The following is a 17333-nucleotide window of genomic DNA, read 5'->3' as shown; positions in this document are numbered from 1 at the left end:
GGTCAGCCAGACAGCACGCCAATCAACGCATGCTGTTGCCATCATTGCAAAGCTCAGCAGTGTGGCATTTTTTTTGTGTGTCTGCCTCTGATAACAGCGATGCCATTTGCAACCTGTGCCAAAAGAAACTGAGTCGTGGGAAATCCAACACCCACCTAGGTACAACTGCTTTGCGAAGGCACATGATCGCACATCACACATGACAACACATGACGAGTACAAGCAGCACACAAGCTCAAAGCCACCATCCTCATCCTGGTCCAGCATCTTCAGCCACATCAACCACTGCTGTCCTCCTTGCCCGCTCTCAACCATCCGCCACTCCATCTCTCGCCTTGAGCAGTTCCTGCTCATCTGCCCAGTCAGGTGTCTGTCAAGGACATGTTTGAGCGTAAGAAGTCAGAGGAGGAAGGTGGCTTTGAGGAGGTGGAAGACCAACCACAGCAGGCGTCCCAGGGGGCTTGTTGTCACCTTTCAGGGACCTTTGGTGTTGTACGTGGCTAGAGGAAGAGACATTCAATGACGTCAGTGAGGACAAGGAACGGGACATGGCTAGCTTGGTATCCAACCTTGTGCAAATGGGGGAGTTTGCGGTTGTGCAAATGGTCTGTTTGCGGTGCGTTAAACGGGGAGTCTGGTCTGTCACTGTGAAGCAGGCGTAACCCTTACACTACCTGATCGATACAACATCATACCTGATGTTTTAAAGCATGTTATTCCAAACAATTTAGGAATGTTAGGTGATTTATGCCCTTTATGGATTAAAGCCCGACTCTGTGTGAACTACCTAATTTTCCATGGGAGTTTTGCCATGGATCCCCATCCGGCATGCCACAGTCCAGGTTTTGGTCCCCTTGAAACAACTTTTCCATCACTATTGTGGCCAGAAAGAGTCCCTGTGGGTTTTAAAATTCGCCTGCCTATTGAAGTCTATGGCGGTTTGCGAAAATTCGCGTTCGCGAACGGAAAATTTTATGTTCGACATCTCTAATCAGGAAAGGAAAATTACCGTTAGGTAAGTATAACATTTTTCCTTTTAATGCCTGGCCACACCCATGCATTTTTAGTGCATTCTCAGTTTTTCAGAAACACACTACAGTCCATTTAACATGGTTTCCTATGGGTCACCTTCACATCTGTGCATTTTATGGAAAGGGCCATGGACTTTTTTCTGTTTTTTGATTCCATAGACTTCAACGGATCAAAAACTTGTATTTTAAAAAAAGAAAAATGCACCTGGAAACCAGGCCTTAGAACTATTTTTTTCTAGAGGTCTTAGGCTTTGGTATAGTTGGAGAACTGGGGCAGCTGGAGGCTTTTATGACTTGTGGTTCACAGCTGGACACGTTACTTTGGGACTTTCTTGTGGACGTAATGCTTTACACTTAAAACTGCGGAATAGTTATATGCACAACACACTTTTTTTTTATACATTCCCTTATACAAAACCACCACACCACCACTATACTTTTAGTGGTACCACATTATATGTTATATTATATTTTTCTTGCATGTTTTTTTTTTTTTTTTTTTTTAAAACCTCTTTAGACTTGATACAGCAATATAGTAATAAGCCTCTCTTTTCTCACCTTGTAATCAACATTTACCAAAATGAGCCCTTTATAGGGCAGTTATATTAGCATATGGCACATTCATTGTAATATAACTGCACATATAATATAATAAATTGATTTGCCCTAAATTCTCTCTCTCTCCCTCTCCGTATTGAAAAATACTGTAGAATGCATAAGAAAACAAATGCAGCCCGCACATCTAAGAAATGCTAAGCTGCAATATAATTTATTGCTTTTGGGTAATACCACTTTAATTGCAAATTTGTTAATACATTTTTTTTTTTTTTTTACAGCGTCTCCTTGAGGGAAATGTGCGAAGATAAATATGATCCAGTTCCATTGGCTTTTGAACAACTCCAACAAAAGTTCCGGCAGAAACTTGATCTTGTAAAATAATTTTTTTTTTTAAATGTGCATCTCTACTACATCTTTATTCCTCTGCTTTGTAAAAAATGTCAGTTTTATAATAGCTGCTAGATTTTGACAGTTAAATTTTCAGATTAGTGAGGCCTAAGTGGAAGCTGCTATATGGTTTCATACATTTGCTTATAAAGGCTTGGACACCATAATACCTTCATGTACACATAAACAGGGACAGAAGCACTGGCTTTCACAGACACTGCAGTTTACAGACTGGCACAAGTTAATGCATATCTGCCTGCATCAAAAACGAAGACTAATTAGACCCTAATCCAGCCTTGGCCTTATTATCCTTGGGGATTGATAGTTTTTCAGTCAATCTTCGCAGCTCTATTATCCACTTACTCCTGGCTGCTAGATTGTCAATCACAAAGAGATGGAGGGACTCATGTCCGCCCTCTATTATTGCAGTTATTGATTTGACCAATCTCCACATGACATATGAACAAATGTTAGCTTCCTCCCTAAATTCTCTACATGCAACGTTTGCTGGGCTCCCTGAAAGCTTGGTACGATAATACTGGTTAGTCACTCACGTATATCTTTTCTTTAACCTTGTGTGACTTTGTTAATATGGGGGACCCATCCCGGACATTGAAAGTCCCATGAGGGTTGTCTGGGAGGGATTAACCTCCAGATTTATTGTTTTAATTACTGTTTTGGATCCATACCAAACTCTATATAGGTACTTGCTCAACGTATTCCTTCAGTTAATGAATATTTTCTTATTTTCTTTTTATTTACCAATATGTATATATTTGTCTTAGTATCTACAGCTCTGTACTATCGCATTATCTGCATACGATATTGTACTGTATTTGACTTATCTATGTAAAAAAAAAAAAAATACCAATAAAAATTATTGAAAAAAACAAAACAAAGACTAATTAAAGGATCACTAAAGGAATTTTTTTTTTTTTTTTTTAGCTAAATGGCTCCTTTACCTTACTGCAGTACTGGTTTCATGTCCTTATTATTAGTTTTTGCTTTGAAGTTGCTGTAATTCTGCTTGTGATCTCCACACTTCCTGGTTGTCTGTTCCTTATAACCACAGTACTGGGAGCTTTTCACTGTGGTCTAAGCTGTCATTACTGTGTGTCTAAAACTTAACAGAACCAGATTAATTTTAAAAACAAAACACTGCCCTGGATTTGTTTGTTTTTGTTCTGTGTGTCTCTCTAGTTCACAGGAACATGAAACCAGTTTAAAAGTGAAACTAACCTGCGGGCACATTATATGATTGCTTGTTATCTATTTGTAATCATGTTTAAAAGGAATCAGTTAACTTTTATGTCTCTATACCCTGTAAACAGTCATTTCAGTAACAATTTGTTTTCCTTTAGTGACCCTTTATAACCACTTGCTTACTGGGCACATAAACCCCCTTCGTTCCCAGGCGAAATCTCAGCGTCCGGCACTGCGTCGCTTTAACTGACAATTGCGCGGTCCGTGCGACGTGGCTCCCAAACAAAATTGGCGTCCTTTTTTCCCCACAAATAGAGCTTTCTTTTGGAGGTATTTGATCACCTCTGCGGTTTTTATTTTTTGCGCTATAAACAAAAAAAGAGCAACAATTTAAAAAAAATATATATTTTTTTTTACTTGTTGCTATAATAAATATCCCAATTTTTTTTTAAAAAACTATTTTTTTTCTCAGTTAAGGCCGATACGTATTTTTCGACGTATTTTTGTAAAAAAAAAAAAAAAAATCGCAATAAGCGACTGGTTTGCGCAAAAGTTATAGGCGCCTACAAAATGGGGGAACAGAATTATGATTTTTTTTATTATTTTTTTTTTTACTAGTAATGGCGGCGATCTGCGATTTTTATTGGGACTGGGATATTGCGGCGGACGTAGCAGGACACTTTTGACACAAATTTGGCGCCATTCACATTTATACGGCTGATCAGTGCTATAAAAATGCACGAATTACTGTATAAATGTGGACTGGCAGTGAAGGGTTAACACTAGGGGGCCGCCAGGTACACGCATCGGGTCTTCGGCGATGCGTCGGGACAGTTTTTACCCGCCGCGCGCCACCCAGTGGCGCGCGCGGGTAATGCACAATAAAGGCCGTTTTTAAACGGCCACTTGCACTTGAGAGCCGCGCTGGCGGACGTATTTCGTCTATAGCGCGGATCTCAAGTGGTTAAGGGCTGTCACAGTGATGGGGGATTTTAACTACCCTCAAACTGACGGAGAAAATGCATCGCTAGAACAGTTAAAGGCAAAAATGAATAAACCTATTCCAAGACATTTTATGGTACCGTTCATGGAGGTCCCAGCTAGAAAACATCTGGGTAGCAGTGGACCATAGCAAGATTTCATTTAATGATGGCCTTAAAACAACATACTGGAAATATAAAATACTTGAACTTCGTGAGATTTAACCCACTTCATGACCTTGCCATTTTTTTTTTGTTTTTGGCTTTTCTGCACTGGGCTACTTTAACTGCCAATTGTGTGTTCATGCAACATTGTACCCAAATTACATTTATAAAAAAATATATATATATTTTGGTGGTATTTTGATCAACACTGGGTTTTACATTTTTGATTATAGAAGTGAACATTTTTTTAAAAAGAAACATTTTTCTACTTACTGTTATAAAACATATCCAATGAAATCAAATTTTTTCCATACATTTATGCCAAAATGTATTCTGCTACATGCCTTTGGTTTAAAAAAAAATAAAAAATAAAATCCCAATAAGTGTATGGTTTGTGTGAAAAATTATATCATCTTCAAACTAGGTTATATGTTTTTCTAAATTGGTCAATCTGTTGTACTGATGCCTATCTCATTTCTTGAGGCCCTAAAATGCCAGGACAGTACAAATACCAACCCCCCCCCCCAAATGAACACACTTTCTGGAAAGTAGACAGTGATGTCACTGGCTGCATGTACAGTAAATATCTCCTAAACTGAGCCTGTTTAGGAAATATTTACACATACCGATTTATAGCTTACCTATATGCAAGTTATTGATGGAGGTTTACTTCCACTTTTAAAAGGGGTCATAGTATTTACCAGTAAGACCTGTTAGTTTTATGTTCTATAATTGGGAAGATCCTGGAGAGTTTAAATTAAAAAAATCCACCTAGACGGGTTTTTTGAAACAAACAAACACGTATTCAACAGACAGCATAGAATAGATTCATGAAAGACAAAAGTTGTCAGACATTTTTGAATTTCTTTATATGAGGTAAGCAAAACCTTGAGGGAAACAAAAAAAAAAAAAAAGAATGGCTGTGGATAGTAGTATACTTGGATTTTGCAAAAGCGCTCGGCACAAATGGCCAATATGGTAAAATCTACAGGCTTGAGAAAAAAATCAGTTTGTAAAATAAGAGAAAACTGGTTAAAAACACCATATTCAGAGAGTAGTGGTTAATGATTCACACCTTAAATGATCTAAGGTTATTTACGACCCGGACCAATATGCAGGTTAAGGACCTTGCCCTTTTTGCAATTCGGCACTGCGTCGCTTTAACTGACAATTGCGCGGTCGTGCGACGTGGCTCCAAACAAAATTGACATCCTTTTTTTCCCACAAATAGAGCTTTCTTTGGTGGTATTTGATCACCTCTGCGGTTTTATTTTTTGCACTATAAACAAAATAGAGCGACAATTTTGAAAAAAATTCAAATATTTTTTACTTTTTGCTATAATAAATATCCCCAAAAAAGAACAAAAAATCTTTTTTTTCCCCCTCAGTTTAGGTCGATAAGTAATCTTCGACCTATTTTTGGTAAAAAAAAAAAAAAAAAATCGCAATAAGCATTTATCGATTGGTTTTCGCAAAATTTATAGCGTTTACAAAAATAGGATTTTTGTACTCACCGTAAAAATCCATTTCTCCGAGTTCATGAACGGACACAGCAGCATTGACCTTAGGGTTATATTCCTTTCAGGAGAGACTAGGCAGAAAAAATAGCACTTTAAGTGTTAAAAACACTTCTCTCAGTACAGTACCTCCCAGGGGGCGTGTCCCCCGGGTACATCCCACTCTCTGGAACATCGAGCCCCAGTTCGTAGACAAGCAGTACAAACAAAAGAGGGGGTGGGGTGCTGTGTCCGTCCATGAACTCAGAGAAATGGATTTTACAGTGAGTACAAAAATCCTATTTTCTCTTCCGTTCATGGACGGACACAGCAGCATTGACCTTAGGGACATCCCCAATCAGTGTCAATTTTTTCGAGGGGTGGGAAAAAAAACACAGCAAACCAAGCTTCACCCCCAAACAAACCCAGAGTTCCTCAACGGAGGAACTTCAACCTTAAACTGCCGCCTGTAAACCTTGCGGCCAAAGGAGGCATCCGAAGATGCACTCACATCCACCTTGTAAAATTTTGAGAAGGTGGGGGCGTGGTCTGGACATGGCCGTGTGAAGTCGCAGCCTTTTGGAGCTCCCGTCCCAGACCAACCCTTTCCGGCTCTAACTACAACAAAATCGGCATGCACTCGGCAAAAAACAGAGGGAGAGAAAGGAGCAGAGTGACCCGGTCCAGCGCTGCAACAGGCGAAATCAAGCGATATTTCAAGCTGAAACAGCATCACTCTTCACCTGGTACCAGGGCAACTGCACCCCGTGGAGCACCACGTGGAGACCCCGGATTACAGTGATTGGTTTGCGGCACTGAACACCCCAGCATCCCCGACCCACGCACCGGTTCCCGACGGGAAGGCAAACATCACGGGAGATGCTTCGCCCACGCAACGGCTTGAGGGAGTGCAGATGGACCCCGAAATCAGGGCCTTACTACAGGCGCTCCCCACGAGGTCCGACATTGAGGCCCTCATCCTCCGAGGAACGCACAGACGTGACATCCAGGAGGTGAGGGCGGACGTCTCAACCCTGGTAGACAGGGTGACCACAGAGAGTCCTCCCTTTGCGGCTTTGGAGACCAGAGTGTCGGAGCTGGAGAGGGCCAGGAACCAACATCGGGACAACGGCCATTGCTCTCCAGCTGCACCTCAAGGATGTCGAGGACCGGAGCCGCCGCAACAACCTGCGGCTCTGGGGGAGTCCCGGAATCGGTGGGAGCAGAGATCTTAGGCCAGGCGGTGCAGGATTTGTTTAAGACGGTGCTGGAGGACCCCTTAGTAGTCGTGGAGGTGGACAGGGCACACAGGACATTGGGGCCTAGGTCGACAGACCCGGACAGACCGCGGGATAGAGTCTGCAGACTGCTGCGGTACACGCAGAAGGACATCCTCCGTAGGGCCTGGGATCAGGAGAGGTGGCCCCTGGAAGATGCCCACATTAGAATTTTACCGGATCTTTCTGGAGCGACATTGAAGAGACGGGCGATGCTGAGGCCTGTCCTGGAGCTGGCGCGTCGGAAGGGGCTACACCTACCGCTGGGGATACCGCTGACGGTTACTTTCCGGTAGGATGGCAAGGCCTTCACGCTGCAGAACAGGGAAGACCTGTCGGCGCTTTCCACTTTCTGGAGGAAGACGGTTCCCGGTCCGGACTGGCTGCAGCTGCTCCCGCGACCTGCGGGAGATCCAGACCCTCCAACTACCGCATCCCGGCCCAACCGCGCCAGCAGAGAGGCAGAAGACCCAGGGGCCCTGTCGGGTGGAGACCAACGTGAGTAGGCCTTGGGCCACATTAGCACTGCCCTGTAGCCCCGTATAACCCCATGGTTGATGTTGCCCAGCTGATGACTCTGTTGCCCCCGTTGGGGTGGGGGTGGGAGTATTGTCGCCTGCGGGTCATTACTGCTGGAGCCCCCCGGACTGTTTTTTGCTGCCCCCGCCCCCCTTCCCCTGTGATGCCGCCCGGCGGTCCTGGACATGCATTAATGGCTTATGGCAGCGGCCCTGCCGACGGAGGCGGACTTCTGGCCCTGTCCTGAGGGGGGGTTGCGGGGGGTGGACCGCAGACGAATCTTTATGGAGGCCCACCCGGCATGCCGGGACCACTGGCTGCTTCCCTCCTCTGATGGGGTGACGTGTCCCGCTAACGCGGGGGGGCTGGTGGGTTGTGGCCCCTGTGTGATACTTCGTGGTGACTGAAAAACCCTGGATGGAGCCCCCGCTGTTTCCCCCCCTCGGGAATCCTGAGATTGGTTGGGCCTGCTTATCCATGTGGGTGGGATGGCTGGGGTTCTGTTTTGGGGGGGGTGGACGGGGATGGGTGCTCAACACTCCACGCCTGAAGATGGCCAGCAGGTGACTTTGAACTGGAGGGCGTCGCTTTCACCTGCTCCCCCTGGCGGGGACCTGCAAGGATCGAACGGAGGAATCCTGAAGCCCGGGGACAATTTCAATTTTTCTTTTTTTGGGGGACAGATATGGGGACACGGGCTTATTGTTATGCCATCACCTACGAACCTGTGAGTGTGACTGAGGGGGGGGGTGTGATGTGGTGAGCAGAGTATGCTGTGCAGAACGCTGTCTACTTGCTTCTCCCTCTTATACAGATGGTTAATTGAAGACGTAGTGCTCAAAATGCTCATAGAATGTTAGCTGACAATGTCCGGACTGGTGTGCACTCGCTTGCACTGTTTGAACTGTTGAATGTTTGCTAATTTGACGGCATATATTCTTCACCCTGTCAATTAGATTATGTACTAAAATGCCGTACCTTGATTTAACTGCCTAGGAGGCCGGTGGGGGATGGGTGGGTCGGGAGACTCACTTCCCGGCACTGTACATCCCATTACCCACATAGGTCTGCGCTCGATTACCAGTGATTTACTGGTGGGCGTTATTGCTAAGTTTAGCTTACCTAGCTTTCTCTCTCTGCCGCACGCACTTGTGCAGGCATCCTAATTTAATCCTACCTTCTTGGGCTTGCTTGCCCAGTCTCTTGACACCCTCTAGATCCCCCCCTGTCCTCCCTAACCTTCTCCCCCCCCCCCCCCCCCCCCCCCCCATCCACGAACATGGACTCACTTACTATAGTCTCGCTAAACACAAAAGGACTGAACACACCTGAGAAGCGGAGGATGCTGCATCATGATATGAAACGTCTGAGTGCGGACATCGTGATGCTCCAAGAGACACACTTCAGAGATAATAGTGTGCCCAATTTAAAAAATAGATTCTACCCCAGTTTACCATTTCACGTATACCAGGGCAAAATCTAGGGGCGTTTCTATCCTGATATCCGCGAGGGTACCCTGGACACTGGTAAAGGCCAAAACAGATGAAGAGGGCCGTTATCTGTTCCTGAGGGGACAGGTCGGCGCTGAACAGGTCACATTTGCGAACCTGTACGCTCCGAATGACCACCAGGATGGGTGGTTGAAGCGTACGTTAGAACAGCTCATGCACACTACGAAAGGAAAGCTTATCGTGGGAGGTGACCTGAATATGGCCTTGTCCCCCTCGGAGGATACTTCGGCTGGAGTATCCTCGACCTCCCGGAAAGCACGCCGCCGTGTTTTCACGTCGCTCCACACTTTCGGAAGCCCTAAGATCAAAGAGACGCCCCTGGAGACTGAACAAAACTTTGCTACATGACACAGACACTATGACTGAGGTGGTTAGGGAAATTGGACATTATTTTGAAACCAACAGCACAACAGATAGCAATCCGGCCATAGTCTGGGAGGCGCATAAAGCCGTGGTTCGCGGGATACTTATGAAACATGGGGCTAGGCTGAAAAGGCAAAGAACTGAGCAGTTGATGACCTTGCTCCAGAGACTACAGGAGCTGGAGATGCGACATAAACGGGCCCCCCTGGGTGGTCTGGAGGGGGAGCTGGATACAGTGCGCAAGCAGGTCACGGACTTGTTGCACTATAAAGCCAAGGCAGCTCTACAGATATGCAGGCGAAAGGTGTATGAGTCAGGGAATAAATGCGGGAGGATGCTGACTCAAGCCCTCCGTACACAAAATCTGGCCTCATATATACCGCACATAACCTCCCCCAGGGGTCACAAGAAGACACTACCCCATCAGATAGCGCAGGAATTCCAATCTTACTACCAGGCCCTGTATAACTTACCGACGCGGCCGGAAGGCCCGGACCAGACGGCAGAATACCTAATTTCCTCCCGCATGCCAACTTTGTCAAGTGAGGCCAGGACTCTTTTGGAAGAGCCGATTACCCTCCTGGAGCTTCAAGCGGTTTTGAAAACCGCCAAAGCAGGGAAAGCCCCAGGCCCGGACGGCCTGACGGTTTCTTACTATAAGTCCCTCCTTCCTGCCTTTGGCGAACGACTGGTGACCCTGTTTAATACCTTGGGCACCGGTAAAACATTGCATGAAACCACGCTCTTAGCACAGATATCGGTAATCACTAAGGACGGGAAAGATCGGGGTCAATGCACAAGCTATCGCCCGATATCTTTGCTAAATACCGATCTTAAATTGTTTACAAAAATTATTGCTACCAGACTGCAACAACATCTCCCAAGCCTGATCCACCTAGACCAAGTGGGATTTGTCCCGATGAGAGAGGCCAGGGACAATTCCATCAAAGTCCTCAACCTATTACATGTAGCCAGCATCACAAAGACGCCTTGTGTTTTCGTAAGCACAGACGCCGAAAAGCCGTTTGATCTGGTGAGCTGGCGCTTCATGTTCTCAACCCTAGATCACATAGGCCTGGGTGACAAGATGAGGTGCTGGATTTCGGCGATATATTCAAACCCGACGGCAAGGGTGAGAGCGAATGGCGTGCTCTCGGAGTCATTTACCATCACAAACAGGACCAGACAGGGCTGCCCCCTTTCGCCCCTGTTTGCACTCTCGCTAGAACCCTTTTTGAACCACGTTAGGCTGAACCCGAGCATTAAAGGGGTCGGGGTAAATAAAGCACAATACAAGGTGTCGGCATATGCTGACCATATGTTGTTTTCGCTGACGGAGCCGTCGGTGTCCCTACCGAATTTGATGGTGGAATTCAAACGCTATGGAGACCTGTCGAACCTAAAAATCTATTTGGGTAAATCGGTAGCGATGGGTATAGGGATCCCGGGGGAACAGCTCTCCCAACTTCAGGGCAAGTTCCGCCTAAAGTGGACAGAAGAGGCGCTGACATACTTGGGAATGCGTATTTCTCCAAAACTATCCCAGATTTTCTAACTTAACTTCCCGCCCCTACTGAAGACCGTTCAGGCGCTGCTGGCGAAGTGGTCTAAAGGACTGCATTCGTGGTTTGAGAGAAGCAGCATACTAAAGATGACGATCCTGCCCAAGTTCACATACCTACTTCAGGCCCTACCGATATTCATCCCGGCGGACTATTTCAAACAGGTCTACACGACATTTAAAGAGTTTCTGTGGGCGGGGAAACAACCCAGGATAAATAGGAAGATTATCACACTGCCCAAACGGCATGGGGGTATTGCAATGCCGGATGTTCGCACCTACTATCATGCGACACATCTGGGACGGTTGGTTGATTGGTGTCGCCACGGAGACACCAAGCTCTGGCTGGGGCTGGAGCAGGTCCAGAGTGATGCCCCCCTGCAGCGGGCTCCTTGGTGTCACGCCGCCATGCGGCGGGATATCAGGAGACATCCGCTCATAGGTAATACCATCGCAATATGTGCGAGACTATTGACGGAGGCGGCCCTGAGCTCCTGCTCCTCGCCACTATGCCCTGTACTAGGCAACCCCCTGTAATGTTCCTGCTCTGACTTAATTTGATTGAATTGGATCTCAGCTGCGGAGGTTACTCAGGTATAAACCACTACTTCACTCTTTTATATGGTCAAAGAGTTTAGGGTTTAATTCATCACAACCTCTATTAGAGAAACAATATAATCAAGGAAGCTTATTGGTTCATAAGCTTTGTATATGCACATGTAAACAATAGACTGAATCTTCTTAGTTTATGCAAGTTTGGTTGTGAGCTGAGTCAATGCATGTACTATATCAGTCTATGGCAAATGATAGTATAATGAAGCAGCAGTACTTAAAGCGGATGTGCCACTAAACAAATATATTAAAAGCCAGCAGCTACAAATACTGCAGCTGCTGACTTTTAATATAAGGACACTTACCTGTCCTGGAGTCCAGCGGTGATCGCAGCAGATGACGAGCCGATCGCTCGTCACCCTGCTGCTCCCCCCTCCATCCACGGTGAGGGAACCAGGAAGTGAAGCGCTCCGGCTTCACTGCCCGGTTCCCTACGGCGCATGCGCGAGTCGCGCTGCGCCCGCCGATTGGCTCCCGCTGTGTGCTGGGAGCCGAGTGTTCCCAGCATACAACGGGGGACGGACGGGAAGGGGAAAAAAAACCCGTCCTTTGCCCGTATCGTAGGGCCGGAAGTGGGTGCAGATACCTGTCTGTAGACAGGTATCTGCACCCCCCTCCCCCCTGAAAGGTGTCAAATGTGACACCGGAGGGGGGGAGGGTTCCGATCAGCGGGACTCCACTTTAGAGTGGAGATCCGCTTTAACTTTGGAATCCTCAGTTATCAGCTTAAGTGTCTCACAACCAGGCAAGGTAGTAGTTACTAAGCAAAGTCCTATAGGTGAATACTATAACCAGATCACAATAGCACTGATATGATTATCTACAGGATACTTGCGGTACTGTAGGTATCTGGGGGTTATTCCAGTCTGGGTTGTATTTCCAAGGAAGTCAGTGGTTGCTGATAGTTAGGAAGCCTGGCTGAGGAGATGACCTGAAAGGTACAGCAGTCCCTGGAGCGCTGTAAGTTGGAGCAAGGTGGTGGACTTGTCCCCAAAGAGGTGTCTGTGGATCGGGTAGAGCAGGTCCAGGGGTGATGCCAGCAGGTCCCAGGTGACGGCAGGAGTCCAACAAAATAGCGGAACACCCTGCCGTCATTCCTGGAAGTTTAAATAGCCCGCGGAGCATGGGAGAAGACACAGCACGCTGGGGCGCCCTTCCGCGTTCCAGCGTGGAACGCAAGCACCGGCGCACCGGAAATGACGCGGCCAGTTCAGAGAGAGGAGCACAGCTGTAGGAATAGGGTAAGGCTGCGCTCGTCTTGCATCGAATAACGCCAGTGGCGTTACATACTCCCCTCCTCAAGGGGGCTCCACCAGTGCCCTTATTAGGAGATGGACGATTAGGATATCTACGATGAAATTGCCTGATCAGGCGGGGAGCATGTAGGTGTGTAGTCCATCTGATTGCTTTAAGATTCCTTTTAGGCAGATCGGATATATCCTTGGATGTAGTCTGAGAGAGCACTGTCCTGAAGGAAGTGGTTAGTCCAATGAAGCGGTTAGAAGTATGATGGAATGAGGAGGAATTTCAGTAGTCTGATCTTCATACATCCGGATAGGGAGTCAGCCTTTATGTTTTGTGTACCTGGCGATATGAAATATAGAAATCAAATCTGTCAAAAATGACTCCACCCTCACCTGCGGGCGGACAAAGTTTTACAGCCTTCAAATGTTGCAAGCTTACGGTGATCCTGTGAGTATGGTGATAGGGTATGTAGAGCTTCTAATAGAATGTCTCAATTGGCTAAGGCATCTTTGATTGCGAGGAGTTCCTTTTCCCAATTGGGTAATTATTTCTGCGGATGTTAGAGTTCTGGAATAGAAGGCCACCTGGGTGTAGGGGTTCAGACAAGCTTGAACGTTGGGAAAGTACGGCACCCAAGGCCGAAGTGAGATGCATCCCACTTCTAAAGTGAAATGAAATAGGGGGTTAGGTAGTTGGAGATAGGAGCAGTAGTATAAGAAAGCTTGAGTGAATCGAAAGACTTTTGCGCTTCATTTGACCAATTGAAAGGTGTCTTTTTTGCTAGTTAAAGTATTCAGGGGTTTGACAATCTCTGAGAAGTTTTGATAAACTTCCGATAATAGTTTGAAAATCCAAGGAAGCGCTGCAAAGCCTTCCTTGAATGGGGAATTGGCCAAGAGAATGCAATCGACTTTGGAACGATCCATTTGGATTCCCTCAGAGTAATTTGATACCCGAGAAAGGAAATCCTTGACTGACTGAAAACACATTTCTCAAGCTTGACGTATAAGCAATGTGTTCTGAGTCAGCCAAGACCCATCTTACTTGTTTAGTGTGTTCCTCAAAAGTGTCAGAGAAAAATCAAAATGTCATCCAGGTAAATTACAACACAAAAGTCTAATAAATCACGAAAATGTCGTTGATGAAACGTTGAAAAGTTGCAGGTGCATTACATAGCCGAAAGGCATTACCAAATACTCAAATAGTCCATACAAGTCTTGAATGCAGTTTTCCACTCATCCCCTGTACGAATCCTGATTAAGTTGTAAGCACCTCTGAGATCTAATTTTGTAAAAATTTTGAAAGTCTGGAGTCGTTCTATAGTTCTGGAATAAGAGCAAGGGATATCGATTTTTTACCCGTGATGTTGTTCAATGATCGATAATCGATTATTGGTCTGAGTGAACCGTCTTTGTTTTTTACAAAAAACATGGCTGCACTTGCTGGGGAAGTGGAAGGTCTAATGAAACCCTTTCTTAGGTTATCGTCAAGGTAGGTCCTTAAGATGAACCAGTCAGGCTGAGATAACGGATAACTTCGAGCGGTTGGAATAGGACTATCTGGGATAAGATCAATAGACAATCGTATATTCTATGAGGTGGGAGTATCTCTGGCATTGGTTTTACTGAAGACCATCAGAGAAATCATGTAAATAAGTTGGAAGACCCCTCACAGTACACACTAGTTAGAAGTATGTTATATATGGGGTAGCAGGTTTCTTTACAATATGTAGAATCTAGACTAAGTGAGGTATTGGACCATTGGAAAGTTGGTTGATTGAGGTGCAACCAGGGTAAGCCTAAAACTATGGGAATAGAGGTGAGGGAATGATATCAAATACAAGGGTCTCAGTATGGGCATTGCCACAAGTAACCAACAGTGTGCAGTTTTGAGATTGGACTGGGGCAAAAGAGAAGTAGAGCCTATCTTGGTCCCACTGTAAGGTAAGAGTGAGAAAGATATAGTGATTAGTGGTAATCCAGTGTAGTACTAGCTACATTGAATTTACTAATGTTAGAGATATTACCTTCAGACCTATTCTTTAGGATTGGCAAGTAGACACCATATGGTCAGGGGCGGAACAGTAGAGACAGAGGTTCTGGGCTCGTTCGTCTTTGTTTCTCAGCTGAGGATAATGGGCCTTTGATTGTGCCAACTTCCATAGGTACTTCCTTTGGGGGGGATCTGGACTCCTAAAAGGTGTAAGTTGATAGGAATTGCACGTTCAGCCTTCCTTTCTCTGAGACGGCGATCAATAGAGAGAGAGATGCATGAGATCCTCTAAAGATGCAGGAATTTCAACACGGGCGAGTTCATCCTTCATAGACTCAGACAGCCAGACGAAATTGATTTCTGAGGGCAATATCGGTCCACAAAGTCTCTCGGCACCAGCACTAAATTCTGAGATGTAGTCCTCTATAGGTCTTTTTCCTTGCTTAAGGTTTCTGATGGTATTTTCCGCTGTAAGTTGTTTATTAGGTCCTCGTAGAGGAGAGACAATCTCATCTATGAAAGTGTAAAAGCACCCAAAGGTGCTCCTTTAAGGTATGATATCAACGGTCAGAATTCTGACTCTGTCAGAGTAGTAGGTCCGGGGCGTACTCAAACATAAGACGACATGAACTAATAAATTGACAGACATTTTTTCTCTCACCTGAAAAAGTTTCCGGAGGGCAGACCTTGGGCTCAGGTCGGTCCCTAGGTTGAGCAAAATTTTGATACGGAGGGACCTCATTTTCTAACCGGAGGTCATTCATATTAGTGGTGAGAGTGTCCACTCGCTGTGATAGTCCCACTAAGTGGTTTGCAAGCTCCGCTGGATCCATTTTAAAAAAGAGGTTCCAATATTAAGTAATGTTTCCTGCTCTGACTTAATTTGATTGAATTGGATCTCAGCTGCGGAGGTTACTCAGGTATAAACCACTACCTTCACTCTTTTATATGGTCAAAGAGTTTAGGGTTTAATTCATCACAACCTCTATTAAAGAAACAATATAATCAAGGAAGCTTATTGGTTCATAAGCTTTGTATATGCAACATGTAAACAATAGACTGAATCTTCTTAGTTTATGCTTAAGTGCAAGTTTGGTTGTGAGCGGAGTCAAGCATGTACTATAATCAGTCTATGGCAAATGACAGTATAATGAAGCAGCAGTACTTATCTTTGAATCCTCAGTTATCAGCTTAAGTGTCTCACAACCAGGCAAGGTAGATTTACATCAGCATAGTCCTATAGGTGAATACTATAACCCAGATCACAATAGCCACGATATGATTATCAACAGGATATCTGCGGTACTGTAGGTATCTGAGGGTTTATTCCAGCCCGGGTTGTATTTCCAAGGAAGTCAGTGGTTGCTGATAGTTAGGAAGCCTGGCTGAGGAGATGACCCTGAAAGGTACAGCAGTCCCTGGAGCGCTGTAAGTTGGAGCAAAGGTGGTGGACTTGTCCCCAAAGAGGTGTCTGTGGATCGGGTAGAGCAGGTCCAGGGGTGATGCCAGCAGGTCCAGGTGATGGCAGGAGTCCCAACAAAATAGCGGAACACCCTGCCGTCATTTCTGGAAGTTTAATAGCCCGCGGAGCGCGGGAGAAGACACAGCACGCTGGGGCGCCCTTCCGCGTTCCAGCATGGAACCCAAGCACCGGCGCACCGGAAATGACGCGGCCAGTTTCAGAGAGAGGAGCGCAGCTGTAGGAATAGTGGTAAGGCAGCGCTTGTCTTACATCGATAAACGCCAGTGGCGTTACACCCCCTTTTTGAGCCTGGGTTGCGAGATGGGAAGTTTCGAGCTCTGAGGGAGCTGGGTCTTCACCAGGCATCCCATTTTAGTGAGGCGGGGCGGTGGAGGACGAGGGCAGAGCTCATGGCGCCAGGAGGCAGCTACCATCTTGAATTTTTGAGAGCCGGGCAACTCTGCCACTTCCTGAGTACTATGGCGCCACCCCCCGCGACGGACCAAACCCTCACGACGCTGGAGGAGTGGTGCGCTGGGTTGGGAGTTCTGCCGCATACGTTGTCTTTGGCACATGAACTCTTGATTACCCCGGGGGCGGATTATCGACTCCCGTGCTTCACTAAATGAGAGCAGACACTACATTGCACTTTCTCGGACAAAAAAAGAGAAGTAATTCTCTTACGCACGCATAAGTCCTCCATATGTACCAAGATGCAGGAAACCATCTATAAGGTGTTGACAGGGTGGTAAAGAACTCCGGCCTTGCTGAACAAACTCTTCCCGGCGACGTCAGACAGATGCTGGCGATGCATGGAAGACAAAGGTACACTGCTACACATCTTTTGGTCCTGCCCTCGCCTCCGGAGCTTCTGGGGCGAGGTCAGACGGATAACGCAGAAATTCACAGAGCGGGAGGTGCCTGATGATCTGGCATTCTTCCTCCTTCATGCAGCTGACACTCCTAACCGA

The 17333-nt window shown here is 46.1% G+C and overlaps 1 protein-coding gene across 2 annotated transcripts in view; it reads left to right on the top strand.

The window, feature by feature from the left end:
* The window catches only part of LOC120920724 (probable ATP-dependent RNA helicase DDX60), a 294719-nt gene extending 292740 nt beyond the window's left edge, over positions 1-1979 (top strand). For both annotated transcript variants that reach the window (XM_040332971.1, XM_040332963.1), the window contains one exon: positions 1868-1979. In XM_040332971.1, coding sequence (XP_040188905.1) covers positions 1868-1970 — 103 coding nt within the window. In that variant the 3' untranslated portion in view covers positions 1971-1979. The remainder of the gene's footprint in view (positions 1-1867) is intronic.
* Positions 1980-17333: the final 15354 nt, after the last annotated feature.

Source organism: Rana temporaria, chromosome 1 (assembly GCF_905171775.1).
Source record: "Rana temporaria chromosome 1, aRanTem1.1, whole genome shotgun sequence".
Lineage (NCBI taxonomy): Eukaryota > Metazoa > Chordata > Amphibia > Anura > Ranidae > Rana > Rana temporaria.
Note: the sequence above shows the minus strand (reverse complement) of the source record. Positions and strands in the feature narration are given on the sequence as shown.